The sequence below is a fragment of the Mauremys mutica genome, chromosome 2 (genome assembly GCF_020497125.1).
Source record: "Mauremys mutica isolate MM-2020 ecotype Southern chromosome 2, ASM2049712v1, whole genome shotgun sequence".
Classification (NCBI taxonomy): Eukaryota; Metazoa; Chordata; order Testudines; family Geoemydidae; genus Mauremys; species Mauremys mutica.
Window position 1 is genome coordinate 158,864,377 of NC_059073.1, and position 14,566 is coordinate 158,878,942.

At 39.9% G+C, this 14,566-nt stretch overlaps 1 protein-coding gene across 2 annotated transcripts in view; it reads right to left on the reverse strand.

Moving 5' to 3' along the window:
* The window catches only part of TRIO (trio Rho guanine nucleotide exchange factor), a 452,008-nt gene that overhangs the window by 229,141 nt on the left and 208,301 nt on the right, over window positions 1-14,566 (reverse strand). For both annotated transcript variants that reach the window (XM_045004406.1, XM_045004407.1), the window contains exon 10: window positions 6,214-6,336. In XM_045004406.1, coding sequence (XP_044860341.1) covers window positions 6,214-6,336 — 123 coding nt within the window. The remainder of the gene's footprint in view (window positions 1-6,213; window positions 6,337-14,566) is intronic.

Genomic DNA, 14,566 nt, shown 5'->3' on the forward strand with positions numbered 1-14,566 from the left:
GTGCCAGGCTAATGCCTGTTCTCACTTTCAGGTGACATTGTAACCAAGAAGCGGGCAGCATTATCTCCTGCAAATGTAAACAAACTTGTTAGTCTGAGCGATTGGCTAAACAAGAAATAGGACTCCGTGGACTTGTAGGCTCTAAAATTTTACATTGTTTTATTTTTGAATGCAGTTTTTTTGTACATAATTCTACATTTGTAAGTTCGACTTTCATGATAAAGGTTTCACTACAGTACCTGTACTAGGTGAATTGAAAAAGACTATTTCTTTAGTTTTTTACAGTGCAAATACTTGTAATAAAAAATAAATATAAAGTGAGCACTGTACACTTTGTATTCTGTGTTTTAACTGCAATTGATATATTTGAAAATGTAGAAAACATCCAAAATATTTAAATAAATATTACTGTTACTGTTTAGCAATGCGATTAATCACAATTAATGTTTTTAATCGCTTGGCAGCCCTACTTTTCAGAGACTCTGCAGTAGCTGTCACCTTCATGAGCCATCCCGCAAGAAAACGAACAGCGGTTACGTATTTATATAGCACAAAATATAATGTATCTAGACTTCGTACAAAAATTAAATGTGATTTAAATAAAATGGCACAGAGTCGTAGCCACCACCAATATAAGAAAATGGACAAGGGCTACCAGGTAACTGGTAAAAGGAGGAGGCTACAATGGTCTCATATGAGCTGGTTGAAATATAAAGGCCTTATTTCAGCCTTGACTTATTCTACAAACAGGCTCAGGAGGGCATGGTCAGGAAGGGATTTCTACAGACTTGGTCCCTAAACCAAGGAAGCCGATCCATAGCTCAGTTAAGATGCAACCTCCATATGGATAAAAAGTTAACTCAGCTTTGTAGCAGAAACACATGGCTAACATACTCTTGCCCTGTACACCATACATGTATCTTGGGCAGAGACCATTATGCACAATTGGACATCTCTCAGCCACAGCTGAAAAAAAAAGGAATAGCTGAGTCAGAATCCAATCCACAAATACATAAGGGAATAAACACAAAACAGTTGTCAACATCCAAAGTTTTTTAAGCTGAAAATCTTTTGCCCTACAAGTGGGCTGTTAAAGGTAACTGAAATTGAAATCCTATACGTGTGGGGTAAATGTTCTTATGTGAAATTTTAGCTAGCAGGGAAGAAAGGGTAGCCTCTAGCACTGCTTCTTTGAAGGTAAAATTGGTCAATTTGGTAGTACCTGTTACTACTCACTTGTGGCTTGTGTGTGTAATACTGAAACATTTTTCCATGTGTGTTACAATCTCCATATTTTGTAGATATATTCATACCTAAGGCTATGATTTTATCACGGTTGCATGTTGTGTGCTAGCTTATTCTATGACTTCCAGAGACCTCCATGATTTCAGCCCATGGTGGCTAGGAGTTGCAGGGTCACCCCGCCACCCACAGCGACTAGGAGCTGGGGGGCCCCTGCAGGTGGCGGGGTGACCCTGCAGCTCTGGGCTGCTTTGGGCAGCGGAGGGACCCTGCAGCTCAGGGCCACCTCAGGGGGCAGGGGGATCTCACAGCTTCCGGCCATCTTGGGCAGTGGGAGCCCCTGCAGCACTGAGCCCCCACAAGCGGTGGGGGTCCCCCAGAGCTATGAACCAGGGCCCCCACAGTTGCCCAGCCACCACGGGTGGTGTGGGGACACCACAACTCCTCATTTTGTCATGGATATTTTTAGTAAAATGAGGGACAGGTCACGGGCTTCCACGAATTTTTCTTCATTGCCTATCCGTTACTTTTACTAAAAATATCTATGACAAAATATTAGCCTTATTCATAACTGCTAAAGAAAGCATTTTAACTGATAGCTAATGTGACAAATCTTGTTTGCATTTGCATTGATGGGATACATAAACATACTGCAGGCCAATGTCTTCTACCTATTGCCCTTGTTGTAGAAGACCAATGTAATCCTGTACAGTGAGCAGATGAAAGTGTCAATCTTTCATCAGAACGTTTAACCTGTGATAAGACTGATGTCTGCTGATGTTACAGGGAATTATGAACACTTTTTTGCATGTTGTGGGCTAGCTTATTCTATGATTCTTTTAAGCAGTCCTGGGGAGCTGGAATCTGAACTACTCTGGAGAAACAGCAGAGGAAAAAAGGACAGATCGCCTGTCTGAACTTGTCAGCTCCTTAGCTGAAAGCGAATAGTTCAGCATTTACTAGTGGCTCCAGGTGATTGAGCAATGTAGCCAGGTGGGATTTCAAGGGGATGATGCCTACTCATCTTTTTTTGGTAGAGCTGACACTGATAACCCCAGGTGTGGCCAGGTTCTCTGATCAAAGGAAAAATGTGAATAACTCAAAAGTGTATGTAGGGAATAAGTACACTTCAAATTTAACTTTCATCTGCTGTCACTCTTACAGAATATAATGCATCTCCTAGCAAAAAACTGCCATATGCCTGAACACAAGTGAACAGCATGAGTTTGTGAGACATCACATTCATTGTTATGTTAAGTCCTGAAGTATAAAAATCAACTGTCCTATCTGGAATACACAAAGCAGGGATGCATGTTTGTGGCCTGCTTATATTTGGTTTAGAGAAGGGAAAAATCTCAAAGGGTGTGCCTGTCTTGGCAGTCACCATAGAACCAGAAGTCAGAGATGGAAAAAAAGACTTATTAGGTCATCTTGTCTATCCTTTTGCCAGTGAAGGATTGTTCGCTACAGTATATTTAAGTACTTTGTCCAGTCTAGTTTTTCAAGTCTCGAGCAACAGAGATTCCACCCCTTCCCTGAGGAGATTATTTTTCAATCTAGTAGTGCTCAGCATCAGGAAGTTTTTCCTTATTGTTCAGCTTAAGTTTTTCCTTTGTTCAGTTTCATTACATTATACCAAAAACGACTCCTCTTGTTGCCTAGATCAGGTCCATGGACCACCAGTGGTCTGCGAGCTCCATTCAAGGTGGTCCGCGGATAGTTCCCTCGAAGGTGCGCACCTGGGCAGCCCACACGAGAGAATGAAGGGCCAGCTACCTAATTAGTGGAGCCGTGCAGGCGTGGCTCCACTAATTAGGTGCCTGGACCCTAGAGAAGATGCACATGTAAGGTGAGGTGGTGGCCTTGGGGGGGAATAGGGGATAGGTGGGAGGGGGCAGTGGGGTGAGAAGGGGGGGTGGGGGGAATTTGGAAAGTGCAGGGCTGCAGCGGCCAGAGAACGAGGCGACTTTCCCCAGCTCCAGGGCTGTGGCTGCCAGGGAGAGACAGCCCTCCTTCCCAGCCCCAGCTCGAGGGCTGCCGTGGCAGGGGAGAGAGGGCACATCCATCACATTAGAAAGCTAAGACTACTGATATTAAAATATGAGTTGTGTGCTTTTATTTGTAGAACAAAAAAAAGTTAATTACTACTTTATATATATATATATATATATTTTATCCAAAGCACTTTACAGTAGTTAGCTAACGGTACAAACAACATTTGGAAAGATCATTAAGTGGTTCACCGAGACCCGCAGCAATTTTCAACTGGTCCGCGAAAAAAAAGTTTGAGAATCACTGGCCTAGATCAATTCCTGTCTCCCAGACGTTTACACCTTTCAAATATTTTCACCCTGTTCTCTCTTAGTCACGTTTTGTTTTTTTAATCTTTCTGCTCAAGTATCAGTGTAAAATATCTAATGGACTTCCTCTCCAGCGTTTTAAACAAAGAGGGCCTGGCCTCTCTCACCCAGAAAGTAATGACTCTGAACATGAAACTAAAAATACGTTTGCTATAAATGAAAAATTAAGAGTGTGAATGGAATCCAGCGCCGGTGTATAGCCCTAAGGTTGTTTCAGTGTCTTTGAGCCCTTTGTCAGGATATTATAATGAGAGATCTGGTTTTCTCATGGTGTTTCAGTTCCTGGATGGTGGAGATGCTCTAAGATAGGGGTGGGCAAACTTTTTGGCCCGAGGGCCACATCAGGGTTGGGAAATTGTATACGGGGCCATGAATGTAGGGCTGGGGCAGGGGGTTAGGGTGCGCGAGGGAGTGCAGTGTGCAGGAAGGGGCTGAGGGCAAGGGGTTGGGGTGGAGGAGGGGGTGCGGGGCATTCTAAGGGGTTCAGGGCAGGGGGTTGAGGTGCAGGAGGGGGTGCGATGTGTGGCAAGGGGCTCGGGGTGCAGGAGGGGTGCGGTGGGGGCTCAGGGTAGGGGGTTGGGGTGTCGGGTGCAGGGTGCAGGCTCTGGCCTGGCACAACTTACCTTGAGCAGCTCTGGGGAGGCAGCGGCGTGCAGCGGGGCCTCAGGGCCGTGGTGCCGGCCACTTCCGGGAGCGGCAAGGGGCCCACGATGCCATGGGGATGGCAATACAAAGCCCTGATGGGCCAGATCCATCATTTGCCCACCCCTGCTCTAAGACATGCTCTCAACATTACAGGTCCATAAATGGCTACCTTGTGCATTAAACAGGAAAACAAATACAAACAAAACCCACATCTTGTAAACATACAATATTTGACCCTCACTCACACTTTGATCAATCCACTATACTGTCTATTAAATCTGTACTTCTGATCCTGTAAATACTTCATAGTATTCTGTTTGAGTGCCACTTCCAGCAGTCATTTGCAAAAAAGACCCAATGGGAAAACACCACAACCTCCCAATTTAAACTCTAACATTCCCCTAGTAAACAAATCAGCTTAGACACATCTACTATATATGGTTTGCCTTAGCATACATGTTTTCCAGTATAATTCATCAATAAAACTGGCTAGCAGATATTCCTGACAGTACAAGTGTCACCAGTAGTGTGTGTGTTGAAGCTAAGTGTCAGCTACACACGGGTTGTTATTTTTCCCATTTTTGATGATTGATATCACAATACCTTTCTTGTCTGGTAACTATTTCTCCAAGTCTTTTCTTTTCAAACGTTACAAGCTGTGATTTCACTAATTGCAACTCAATTTCTTTTAAGATAATACCCAGATTTACTCATTTCTTTAATGTCTTCCAAGCCTTTTTGTGACTATGCAGTATTTCCAAGGTGCGCAATAATTCCTAGTTACACCTTCCTTATCGTCCAAGCTAAAACCAGGCATACAAAAGCATTCAATAGGCTCAGTCATTTCTCTCACACCATATGCTTTTAAAAAAGCTCTGGGTGAATAAAAACTGAATTCATAAATGTTACTGATAATCTTACTTGATGCTAGAGCTGGTTGAAAATATTCCAAACAAACTGTTTTCCACCCAACAATGTTGATTTCATGGAAACCAGGCACGCTGGCTACCCGGCTTCCCAGGCTTCCACACATGCCTGACTTGAAACTCAGCAGCCAGGGAACGTTGGAGCCTGGGGTGCAGGGACTGGAATTATTCAAACAATCCCATTTTGGTTCTTCTGAAATGCAAGAATTTTTAAGATGTCCCTCCCTTGGAAGACTGCACATATCTGACTTTTTGTGCTGATTAAGAATTAAAGTTTTTATTTTATTTTATCTGAGAAATGTGAAGTTTTTCACGGGATGGAAATTCCAGTACCTGCACAACCTGCACCACAACTTGAATTGTAAACATTCTGCTCAGAAGAAATGTATCTATTGTTACATCCCATTTCATCACCTAGCATACATGTTAAAGTCATTTGTTTTAACAGGGAGAATGGTCGTCAATCTTAACCCAAGCAACATAAGCACAAGTCCTTAAGTCCCAACTTTGTGTATTAAAATGTTCTAATTTTCATATTGATGTTTCTGCAGCCAAACAAAGGTATTGTTATATTTATGAGATTGATGTGAATGCTTAAACCCATGGTTAAAAACCAATGTTTACTATCATTTGTTTTAATTGGTTATGTTGAATGGCTGACCATTGAGTTTATCAGATGGGTGTTTGATTTTTACAAACAATGAGGTGTGCCTACCTGCACCCAATCCGATATTAAAGATTTCAGAGATTTCTTGTTTGTTGTTCTTGCAAGCATCATTTTTGCTGTTGATGCATTGCTTTTTGCTTTCAATATTTTTATGCACAATTGAAAACTCAAATAAAAATCTACTCTAGCAGTTAAGTTAAAAGGAAACACTTAGAATTTAATTTGCATGGTGTCTGGATTCATTTTTTTCTTCCCAGAGCACTCAGTGTGCCCAGCCCTTCAATGTCAAGTAAGCAATTTAAGGCACCATTGAACAGTGATATAGGTTCAATTGTTTAACAGGATATGGGTTTAACACGTTTGAAACTTTTACCTGTGCTACTTCTTCAAAGTCTTCATGGCGTTTCTGCAAAGCTCTGGCCCGATGCAGGGACTTTCCTACACCGGTGTGTTTGCTAAGGAAAGCTTCTCCATGGTTCTCAATCCAATCCAATACCTGCAACAAAAACACAACCGCATAAAATATAGCTTCAATGCATGCTTTTCTGTTTTGCTTCCAGAGTCTGCTTCCTGCAGTGGGAGAAATAAAAAGCAATAAAAGTAAGCCATCAAAGAAATTGAAGAGCAGTTAGTTATGCAACAATCTACGAAGAACTGTATTGATAGTTCTGATGTCAGTTTTCCCTTTACAAAATTTTAATAAAGCTTTACATTGAAAGCAGGGCCGGCTCCAGCTTTTTTGCCACCCCAAGCGTCGAAGGGGGGAAAAAACAAAAAGAAAAACCCGATTGAGCTGTCGCCGAAGAGGAAGAGAGGGAGTGAAGGGCTTGCCACCGAATTGCCGCCGAAAACCTGGATGTGCCGCCCCAATAACGGACGGAGTGCTGCCCCTTTCTATTGGCCACCCCAGGCTCCTGCTTCCTACAGTATATGTTGACAGAGTTCTAACAAGGCCCAGTGGACTCCACAGCAAGAACACCCTAAGTTCTACAGCAGAGTCCATGGATTCTGTAGCACTATGATTTGACAGGCTGGAAATTCTGTAGCAATTTAGTTTAAACTCCAGTTTTTAATTAATTGAACACACAGCACAGTATGTATTTTATCTTTGCTGATGTAGAACTGATTTACATACCCTCTACATTTGTATTTATTTATTTTTATAACTACATTGCACCACAAAAGCAATGAGGAGAGTTAGAGGTTTTGGCAGCTGGACGGGGACAGTTGGGACTTTTGGCACTTAGGGAAATGTTGGGTCTATTACAGATAAGCACATTAGATTGATGTTTCCACTAATTTAGAGAAGTGAAAACATTTAGGTTGGCATTTAAATAGTCATTATTAGGCACTGAGTTAATTTTCTGTAGATAAATGAGGAAGTTCACACTTTTGAAGAGCTATTGTTTCAGGTTCTTTGGAGACTGGCTGTATGTCTACACTGCAATAAGACACCCGTGCCAGCTGACTTGGGCTTGCGGGTCTCCACTGCAGGGTTGTTTAACTGTGGTGTAGATGTTCAGGCTCGGGCTGGAGCCTGAGCTTTGAGACCCTCCTCCCTTGCAGGCTTCTAGAGCCTGGGCTCCAGCCTGAGCCCAAATATCTACACTGCAATTAAACAACCTCGCAGTCAGAGGCCCAAGAGCCCAAGTCAGCTGGCAGGAGCCAGCCACGGATATTTAATTGCAGCGTAGAGCTACCCTAGGAGACAACTGCAACAGTTAACCTTAATGCAAACGGAGTAACCTTCACAACTATGAGAGTTTTTTGGTGGTGTTTTTTAAACGAAAGCTTAGACTCTGGGAGCATAATTCTGCACTTTTTTGAGACACTGAACACAAGGACTTGAATAATTTAAACATTTTTTTCTGTAATAAATCAATAATGGACTTCACACGATCGAAGAACATTTTACTGGATAGCACATTTACTTTTCAAGGGAGTTCCTAGTCTCCTACAGTGTAGTAAAATCAATGGAAGGGTCAGCAATCAAGAAGCCAATCCTAGGATCCTTGCATATTTTCACTGAAAGGTGTTAATGCTACAAGTTATGTCTGTATCACAAGTTTTAATTAAAAAAACGAGGCTCTCAAAGACAAAAATAATCAATTATTGTATTAAGCTAGATCTTTAAACCTCACACTACAGTACCTGCACCAAGAACTCTGTAAAACTGTGGACTCCATACTGCACAACAGTTTCTACATTTAACAATATTCTCTACAGTGTTACACACATCCTCTTCATGGGGGTAGAAAAGGGACATCTCGTAGTTGCCATTTAAAAAAAATGAAAGAAACTTAAGTTCATTACCTTAAATCTTTCAATGAAAGTTTAAACAATTAGAAAGACTTTATACAATATTTAATTCCACAAGTCCAAGACTGCTACACAGAACAAGGAGAAACTTCACGGTAGTGATACAATACACATCTTCCAGAATTCAACCTGACCAAGAGGAATTTCTTTTATATATATATCCTATACAATACTACATAACACAGCTTTAGTGATAAGTTTTATTTAAGAGCTGCCTTAGAAGTGCACACTCACAGGTCCCCTAGATACACTTCCTAGTCTTTTTTTTCTTTATACAGCATTTAAAAGTTATATTTAGGTTTTGAGAGGTGCAGTAATTAACTGGAGACAGTGACAACACGGGTACATATATTTAAGAGCTCTTGATACACCATATGGATCTACATTTGTGACTTCACTTTACGGACTGTTACATCAATACAAAGTAAATAAATAAATAAATATGAATATAAAAATTAATAAAAAATTTGTTCATGCGCATTTGTCTTTCCTTTATGTGTAGTTTAAAACCAAAATATTTTATGAAGACAACATTTCAGAATTTAGTTATTTTCTTTATTAGAGTAATGATATAAACTAGCATTAGAGCTAGGGGATGAGCTGTCTACTTTTAGCTCACCATTTACACAGCTGGGATAATTTACTATCCTTCCAGATAGCTACCTACTCTTCAAGTTTTATATAAACTTATGAATTAACCTGAACCCTAAGTAGGCAGCTATCTGGAAAAATAATAAATTACCACAACTGCACTGCTTCTTAAGGCACACTGTCAGCTTAATTAGTAAACATCTGTATTACTGCAGCACCTAGGAGCTACAACACTGGTCACAAAGCAAATAATGGGCAAAGCAGGAAGCAGACTGCGGTAGCATCCAGAATCCCTGCTGTATCCACTACTCAACTTTCATTCTACGTATTTGCTTCCAGAAAAGCATGGTGCTATTCACAACGGTGTGACTATAGCTTGAAATAGAATACAAGTCAGAGGCAATAAAAAAGAATTCACCACAATGATTTGTTAAGGCACCTCTAACTAAGTTCAATGTGATGGGGTGTTCACCCCTCGTCAGCCCTGGAGGGGCCACAGCACCTCAGAAAGGGCTAATTAACCTTCACAGTTGCACCTGCAGGGAGGCCCTGGAGTTTACAAACACTAATTACAGATGAGGCCCAGCTGGGATAGGCTTATAAAAAGAGGAAGTTTGTTAATAGCAGATGGGACTGCAGTCACTCTCTGGGCCTAGTGAGGAGAGGAGGAGGAGGAGGAGGAAACCCAGGAGGAAACAGAAGCCCTAGGATCCTAATCCTGAGGGAAGGGGTTTACCCAAAAGAGGAGTGGAGAAGAAAGCCAGCAGGGAATAGACTAGGAAGAGCCCAGGGAAATGGCAGCCAGGGTAGAGACACTGCAGACTTTGACTGATGATTATAGGATCCCTGGGCTGGAAACTGGAGTAGCAGGCAAGCCTGAGTTCCCCTACTAGCCACCAGGAAGTGGCGCAGGACTGGTGAAGGCGGCATCTGGACAGTTGGACCAGCAAGACGTCAATACCCTGGAAGGGGAAAACTATACAGTGAGCCAGCCAGAGGGCTGAATCATGAAGAGAGAGCAGATGAGGCCAGAGGAGAGCCGATCCCCAGACCCACTGCCAGTGGTGAGAGAACCCTTTTACAGTCTGCTTACCTGTATGATCACAATTCAAGTAGTTAACATTTACTCCAGTGAAAGTCTACACTGAGTTATTTTGAGATAGTTTGTCTAATTTCTGAAATCTACCTACTTGAATTCTATATATTATCTCATCTTATTTACACAATCTGCCACCTTTACTGACTAAATTAAGTTTTTCACAGCTCTTCACTCCTCTTGGCATCTCACAGCCACTACAGCTATGAGGAGGTGGACTGGGATTCTTTTCTGCCTTTTGCATGACCAACACATTTTCTTGCCAAAGTTCCAATCCTGTAACTGTATACTCATGGATAATTTGATGCATGTGTATAATTACAAACAACATTTTTAAATGTAATTTTTATTTGTTGGTGGTGCATACCTCAGAAGGGTCCCTTTCTAGCTTTGAGATCTGAGTTGGCAGGACTGGCAGTTAGGAAAAAATGCTTAAGTTTGTCAACTGATTTCCAGATCATATTTTCTTGACACACACAATATGTAATTGCATGATGCCACATTCACAGCCACTTAAGGTAAGAAACACACTTCAATAAATCACTTTAGGCCATGTGTCTGGGGTCCAACACTAAAGAGACAATAGAGAAAAACAATATTGCTGTTGTATAATTTTTTTAGGAAAAATTATTTATCAAATTTACTATTTTTCTAGTTTATTCTTGGATTGTCTTTAATTTTGTTCTTTGAAAGCAAAAGGGTTGACTGGAGAAGGTACAAAAAATGTGTAACTAAGAAACATGGTCATGTCTAGTATACAAATATAATGATTACATTTTCTTCATAATGATTTAATAAAATCCATTTGTAAAATTTGTACTTAAAGGTGGTTGAAACAAAAGACTGATTTGTTCTCTGGCCTTGAAACACATCTATTAAACACAGACTCTGAAAATAGTAGTGTTTCTCTTCAGTTTAGTTTAACAGATAAAGAGAACAGTTTTAAACCTTACTGTAAAGCTAGGCTTGGCAGAATTTGTGTTTTTAATAATTTTGACAGATATTAATGTTTTAAAGCTTTTTTATTTTTATCAATATAAATTTTCACAGTTGTGGGAAATCAGGGGGCCAGATCAGACAATAATTATTTAATGACCGTAGAGACAGATTCTAAAAGGGAATGCTTTATAACTGTTAAAACAGTCATCATATACATGTCAAAATATAAAAAATAAATATCCTTAAATCAAACCCTCATAAGTTCTCAAGCAGCATTTTTGTTACTTTGCCTATCTGTAAATTTCAGTTATTGTTAATGGAACTTTTTCTTCATTTGTTAGTGTGTGTGTGGTGAAATCAAGGTTTACTGACATTACTGATAAAAATCTAACCCTTTCAATCCTAACTACAGTTAATATCCTGTAATAAATACCCTCTTGGACACAAAACCACAAGCCAAACTTTGAATTTACAATAGCTCATACAAATCTTGAAATAATTAGAAAGTATCTTTAGCAACAATAACAAAACAGTCCCTACTTGAGAAATCTCAATGACAATTTCAAGACCATGCAACTTCAGAAAAATGATGCATTAAGCTGAAAGCAGTTGGGCTGTTCCCTGTCTTGTGCAGAAGTTCATTTTTTCATCTATATTAAGACTAATAGGAATTTAGAAAGATGAATATGCATACAACATTCATCTCTAAGAACTTCATCACATGCCCACAATTTTTACTTGACTTTACCAACTTCTAAAGCACCCCTATGGCTTACCAGGTCCACTGAGACCCCAGAAGGCAGATGTAAGCTATGATCCTACAATCAGGCAAAACTTATCAACTCCAGTAGTATCTATTCTGGGCACTAGTTTGTAACTGAAAGACAGTTTCAAAACCACACATAATTGCAAGTAAAAGGGCCAACATACCACGATTGTACTATTGTAATTAAAAGCAATAATGAAAACAAGATGTTGTTCAGTTCCATGTGTTCTATACAGATGCACTTCATTAGCACATTCCAGTACATTTCCCTTATTTCCAAAGAGCTCCTATTTAAATTGTCTTAATTTAAACCTGTCCAAATAACATTTTCAAGAATTCCATGTACTGTAGTGGCTTACTTGACATTCCTGTACTATTTGTGCTGGTGAGATGAATTTACACAGCCTTCAAGCAGGGAAGTTCAGTCCATGCCCTCCTCCCCAGAAAACTATAGAAGGGAAATGAAAACCTCTGATATTAGTCAGGCATGTTGCATAAACACATGGCTGCACAAAATGAGGAAGACGCTGAGGATTCTGTCATGTGTAGGGAGAATGAAGCCCAGAGACCAGGATTGAAAGACTTTTCACTGCTTCAATGGTCTAGCTACAGTTGGTGCACATCTCTGTATGCAATAATTTAAAAAAAATCAAGACATGCTTAAGTGGACAGAAACTCCTCGGTCTGCAGGAATAAGGGGGAAAATGAGTACCTACTGGTGATGTATTTTCAATGTTCCTGGCTAGTTTCAAGGAGGCCACTCTCCTAACATTTCAGATGTGAAACTAAGGTGAACTAAGAATGCAGAAGGGTTATTATTATAAAGACAAATTCTGCTCTCAATTACATTAGACTTCTAGAGTTAATTCAGATTTACATAGATTTTACTGACAACTGAATTTGGCCAACAGAGGAGTAAATGGAAAGCACTGAATATAGGACTGAGGCAAACTTTGCACTCCACACAGTGATGGTGACACCCTGACTTTCCAAATGGTGCAGGTGGGGAGATTTTCTCAGGGGAAAAGTAAACGGACTATGAATAAAGCCACAAAAACTGAGCAACACTACTTTTCCCAAAGTGAACCTAGCACTACTTCATATCTTTGTACTAGGGCTACTGATTAATCGCTGTTAACTCACGCAATTAACTAAAAAAATTAATCGTGATTAATAGCCATTTTAATTGCACTGTTAAACAATAGAATAATGACTGAAATTTATAAAATATTGTGGATGTTTTCCTACATTTTCATATATATTGTATTCTATGTTGTAACTGAAATCAAAGTGTATATTTTTTACTATAAATATTTGCACTGTAAAAATGATAAACAAAAGAAATAGTATTTTTCAATTCACCTCAAACAAGTACTGTAGTGCAATCTGTCATGAAAATGCAGTTTATAAATGTAGACTTTGTTACATAACTGCACTCAAAAACAAAACAATGTAAAACTCCAGAGCCTACAAGTCCATTCAGTCCTACTTCTTTTTCAGCCAATCACTAAGAGAAAACAAATTTGCTTACATTTACAGGAAATAATGCTGCCCTCTTCTTACTTACAATGCCACTAGAAAGTGAGAAAAGGCATTTGCTTGGCACTTTTGTAGTGGGCATTGCCAGATATGCTAAACAGAAGTCTTAAAAGAGCAAACCTCTGATGCGGAAACTACAGAACCCGAACCACCAAAAAAGAAAAACCTTCTGCTGGTGGCATCTGACTCAGATAGTGAAAATGAACATGGATCGGTCCACACTGCTTTGGATTGTTATCGAGCAGAAACTGTCATCAGCATGGACCCATGTCCCCTGGAATGGTGGTTGAAGTATGAAGGGACATATGACTCTTCAGTGTATCTGGCACATAAATATCTTGTGTTGCCAGCTACAACAGTGCCATGAGAATGCCTGTTCAGGTGACACTGTAAACAAGAAGCGGGCAGCATTATCTCCTGCAAATGTAAACAAACTTGTTTGTCTGAGCAATTGGCTGAAAAAGAAGTAGGACTAAGTGGACTTGCAGGCTCTAAAATTTTACATTGTTTTATTTTTGAATGCAGGTTTTTTGGTACATAATTCTACATTTGTAAGTTCAACTTTCATGATAAAGAGATTGCACTACTGTACTTGTATTAGGTGAACTGAAAAATACTCTTTTTTACTTTTGTTTTTTTACAGTACAAATATTTGTAATAAAAAATAAATATAAAGTGAGCACTGTACACTTTGTATTCTGAGTTGTAATCAAAATCAATATATTTGAAAATGTAGAAAACATCCAAAAAAATATTGAAATAAACAGTATTCTATTAATTTTTTTAATCGCTCGATTAATCACAACTAATTTTTTTAATCGCTTGACAAGCCCTACCTTGTACCCATCTTTCCAACTTCAGTTCCTATATTAATCTCCTCTGTTGCAGTGCGGTATCCGGTATAGCTTCCCAGAGAGTCACTTAGTTCCACAGCTAATATTGCAAAATATTTCAGTAAGGATTCAGTTGAGGAAGTTGACTGCTTGTAGAGGTGTAATCACTTTTCAATGTGAGTAATCCTGCCAATAACAGTTATGCCTATCTCTTGCTAGAGTTGTCAGTGGGGCCTTCTGGGCAATGGTGTACCATCTGAGCCAAAGAAGCCACTCCATTAGCTTGCTGCACTAGTAGCCTTTTAACTTTTTATGCTGATTAGCCACAACCCTACCCTGAGCAGAGTTTTGGCTCCAGTAAGGAAGATCCAGAGACTCCACTAGAGACTAGACTGCTATGACTGAATGTACATGGAAGGCACTCCAATATTATGGTGAGGGGGAGCTGTATAAGGCCTTCAGATAGGGAAGGACAGAGACTCATATTGCAATACCATGTGTTACACAAACACTATCCAAAGTTGTGCTTAACAGTAGTAGTCTCAAAGGGCCTACCCTGGATATATGCTTGCAGTATCAGGTCTTCTGACAACCTAGTCTTGATTTAGGAGCTTTATAACACCAGTATGTCACTTGCTATTGT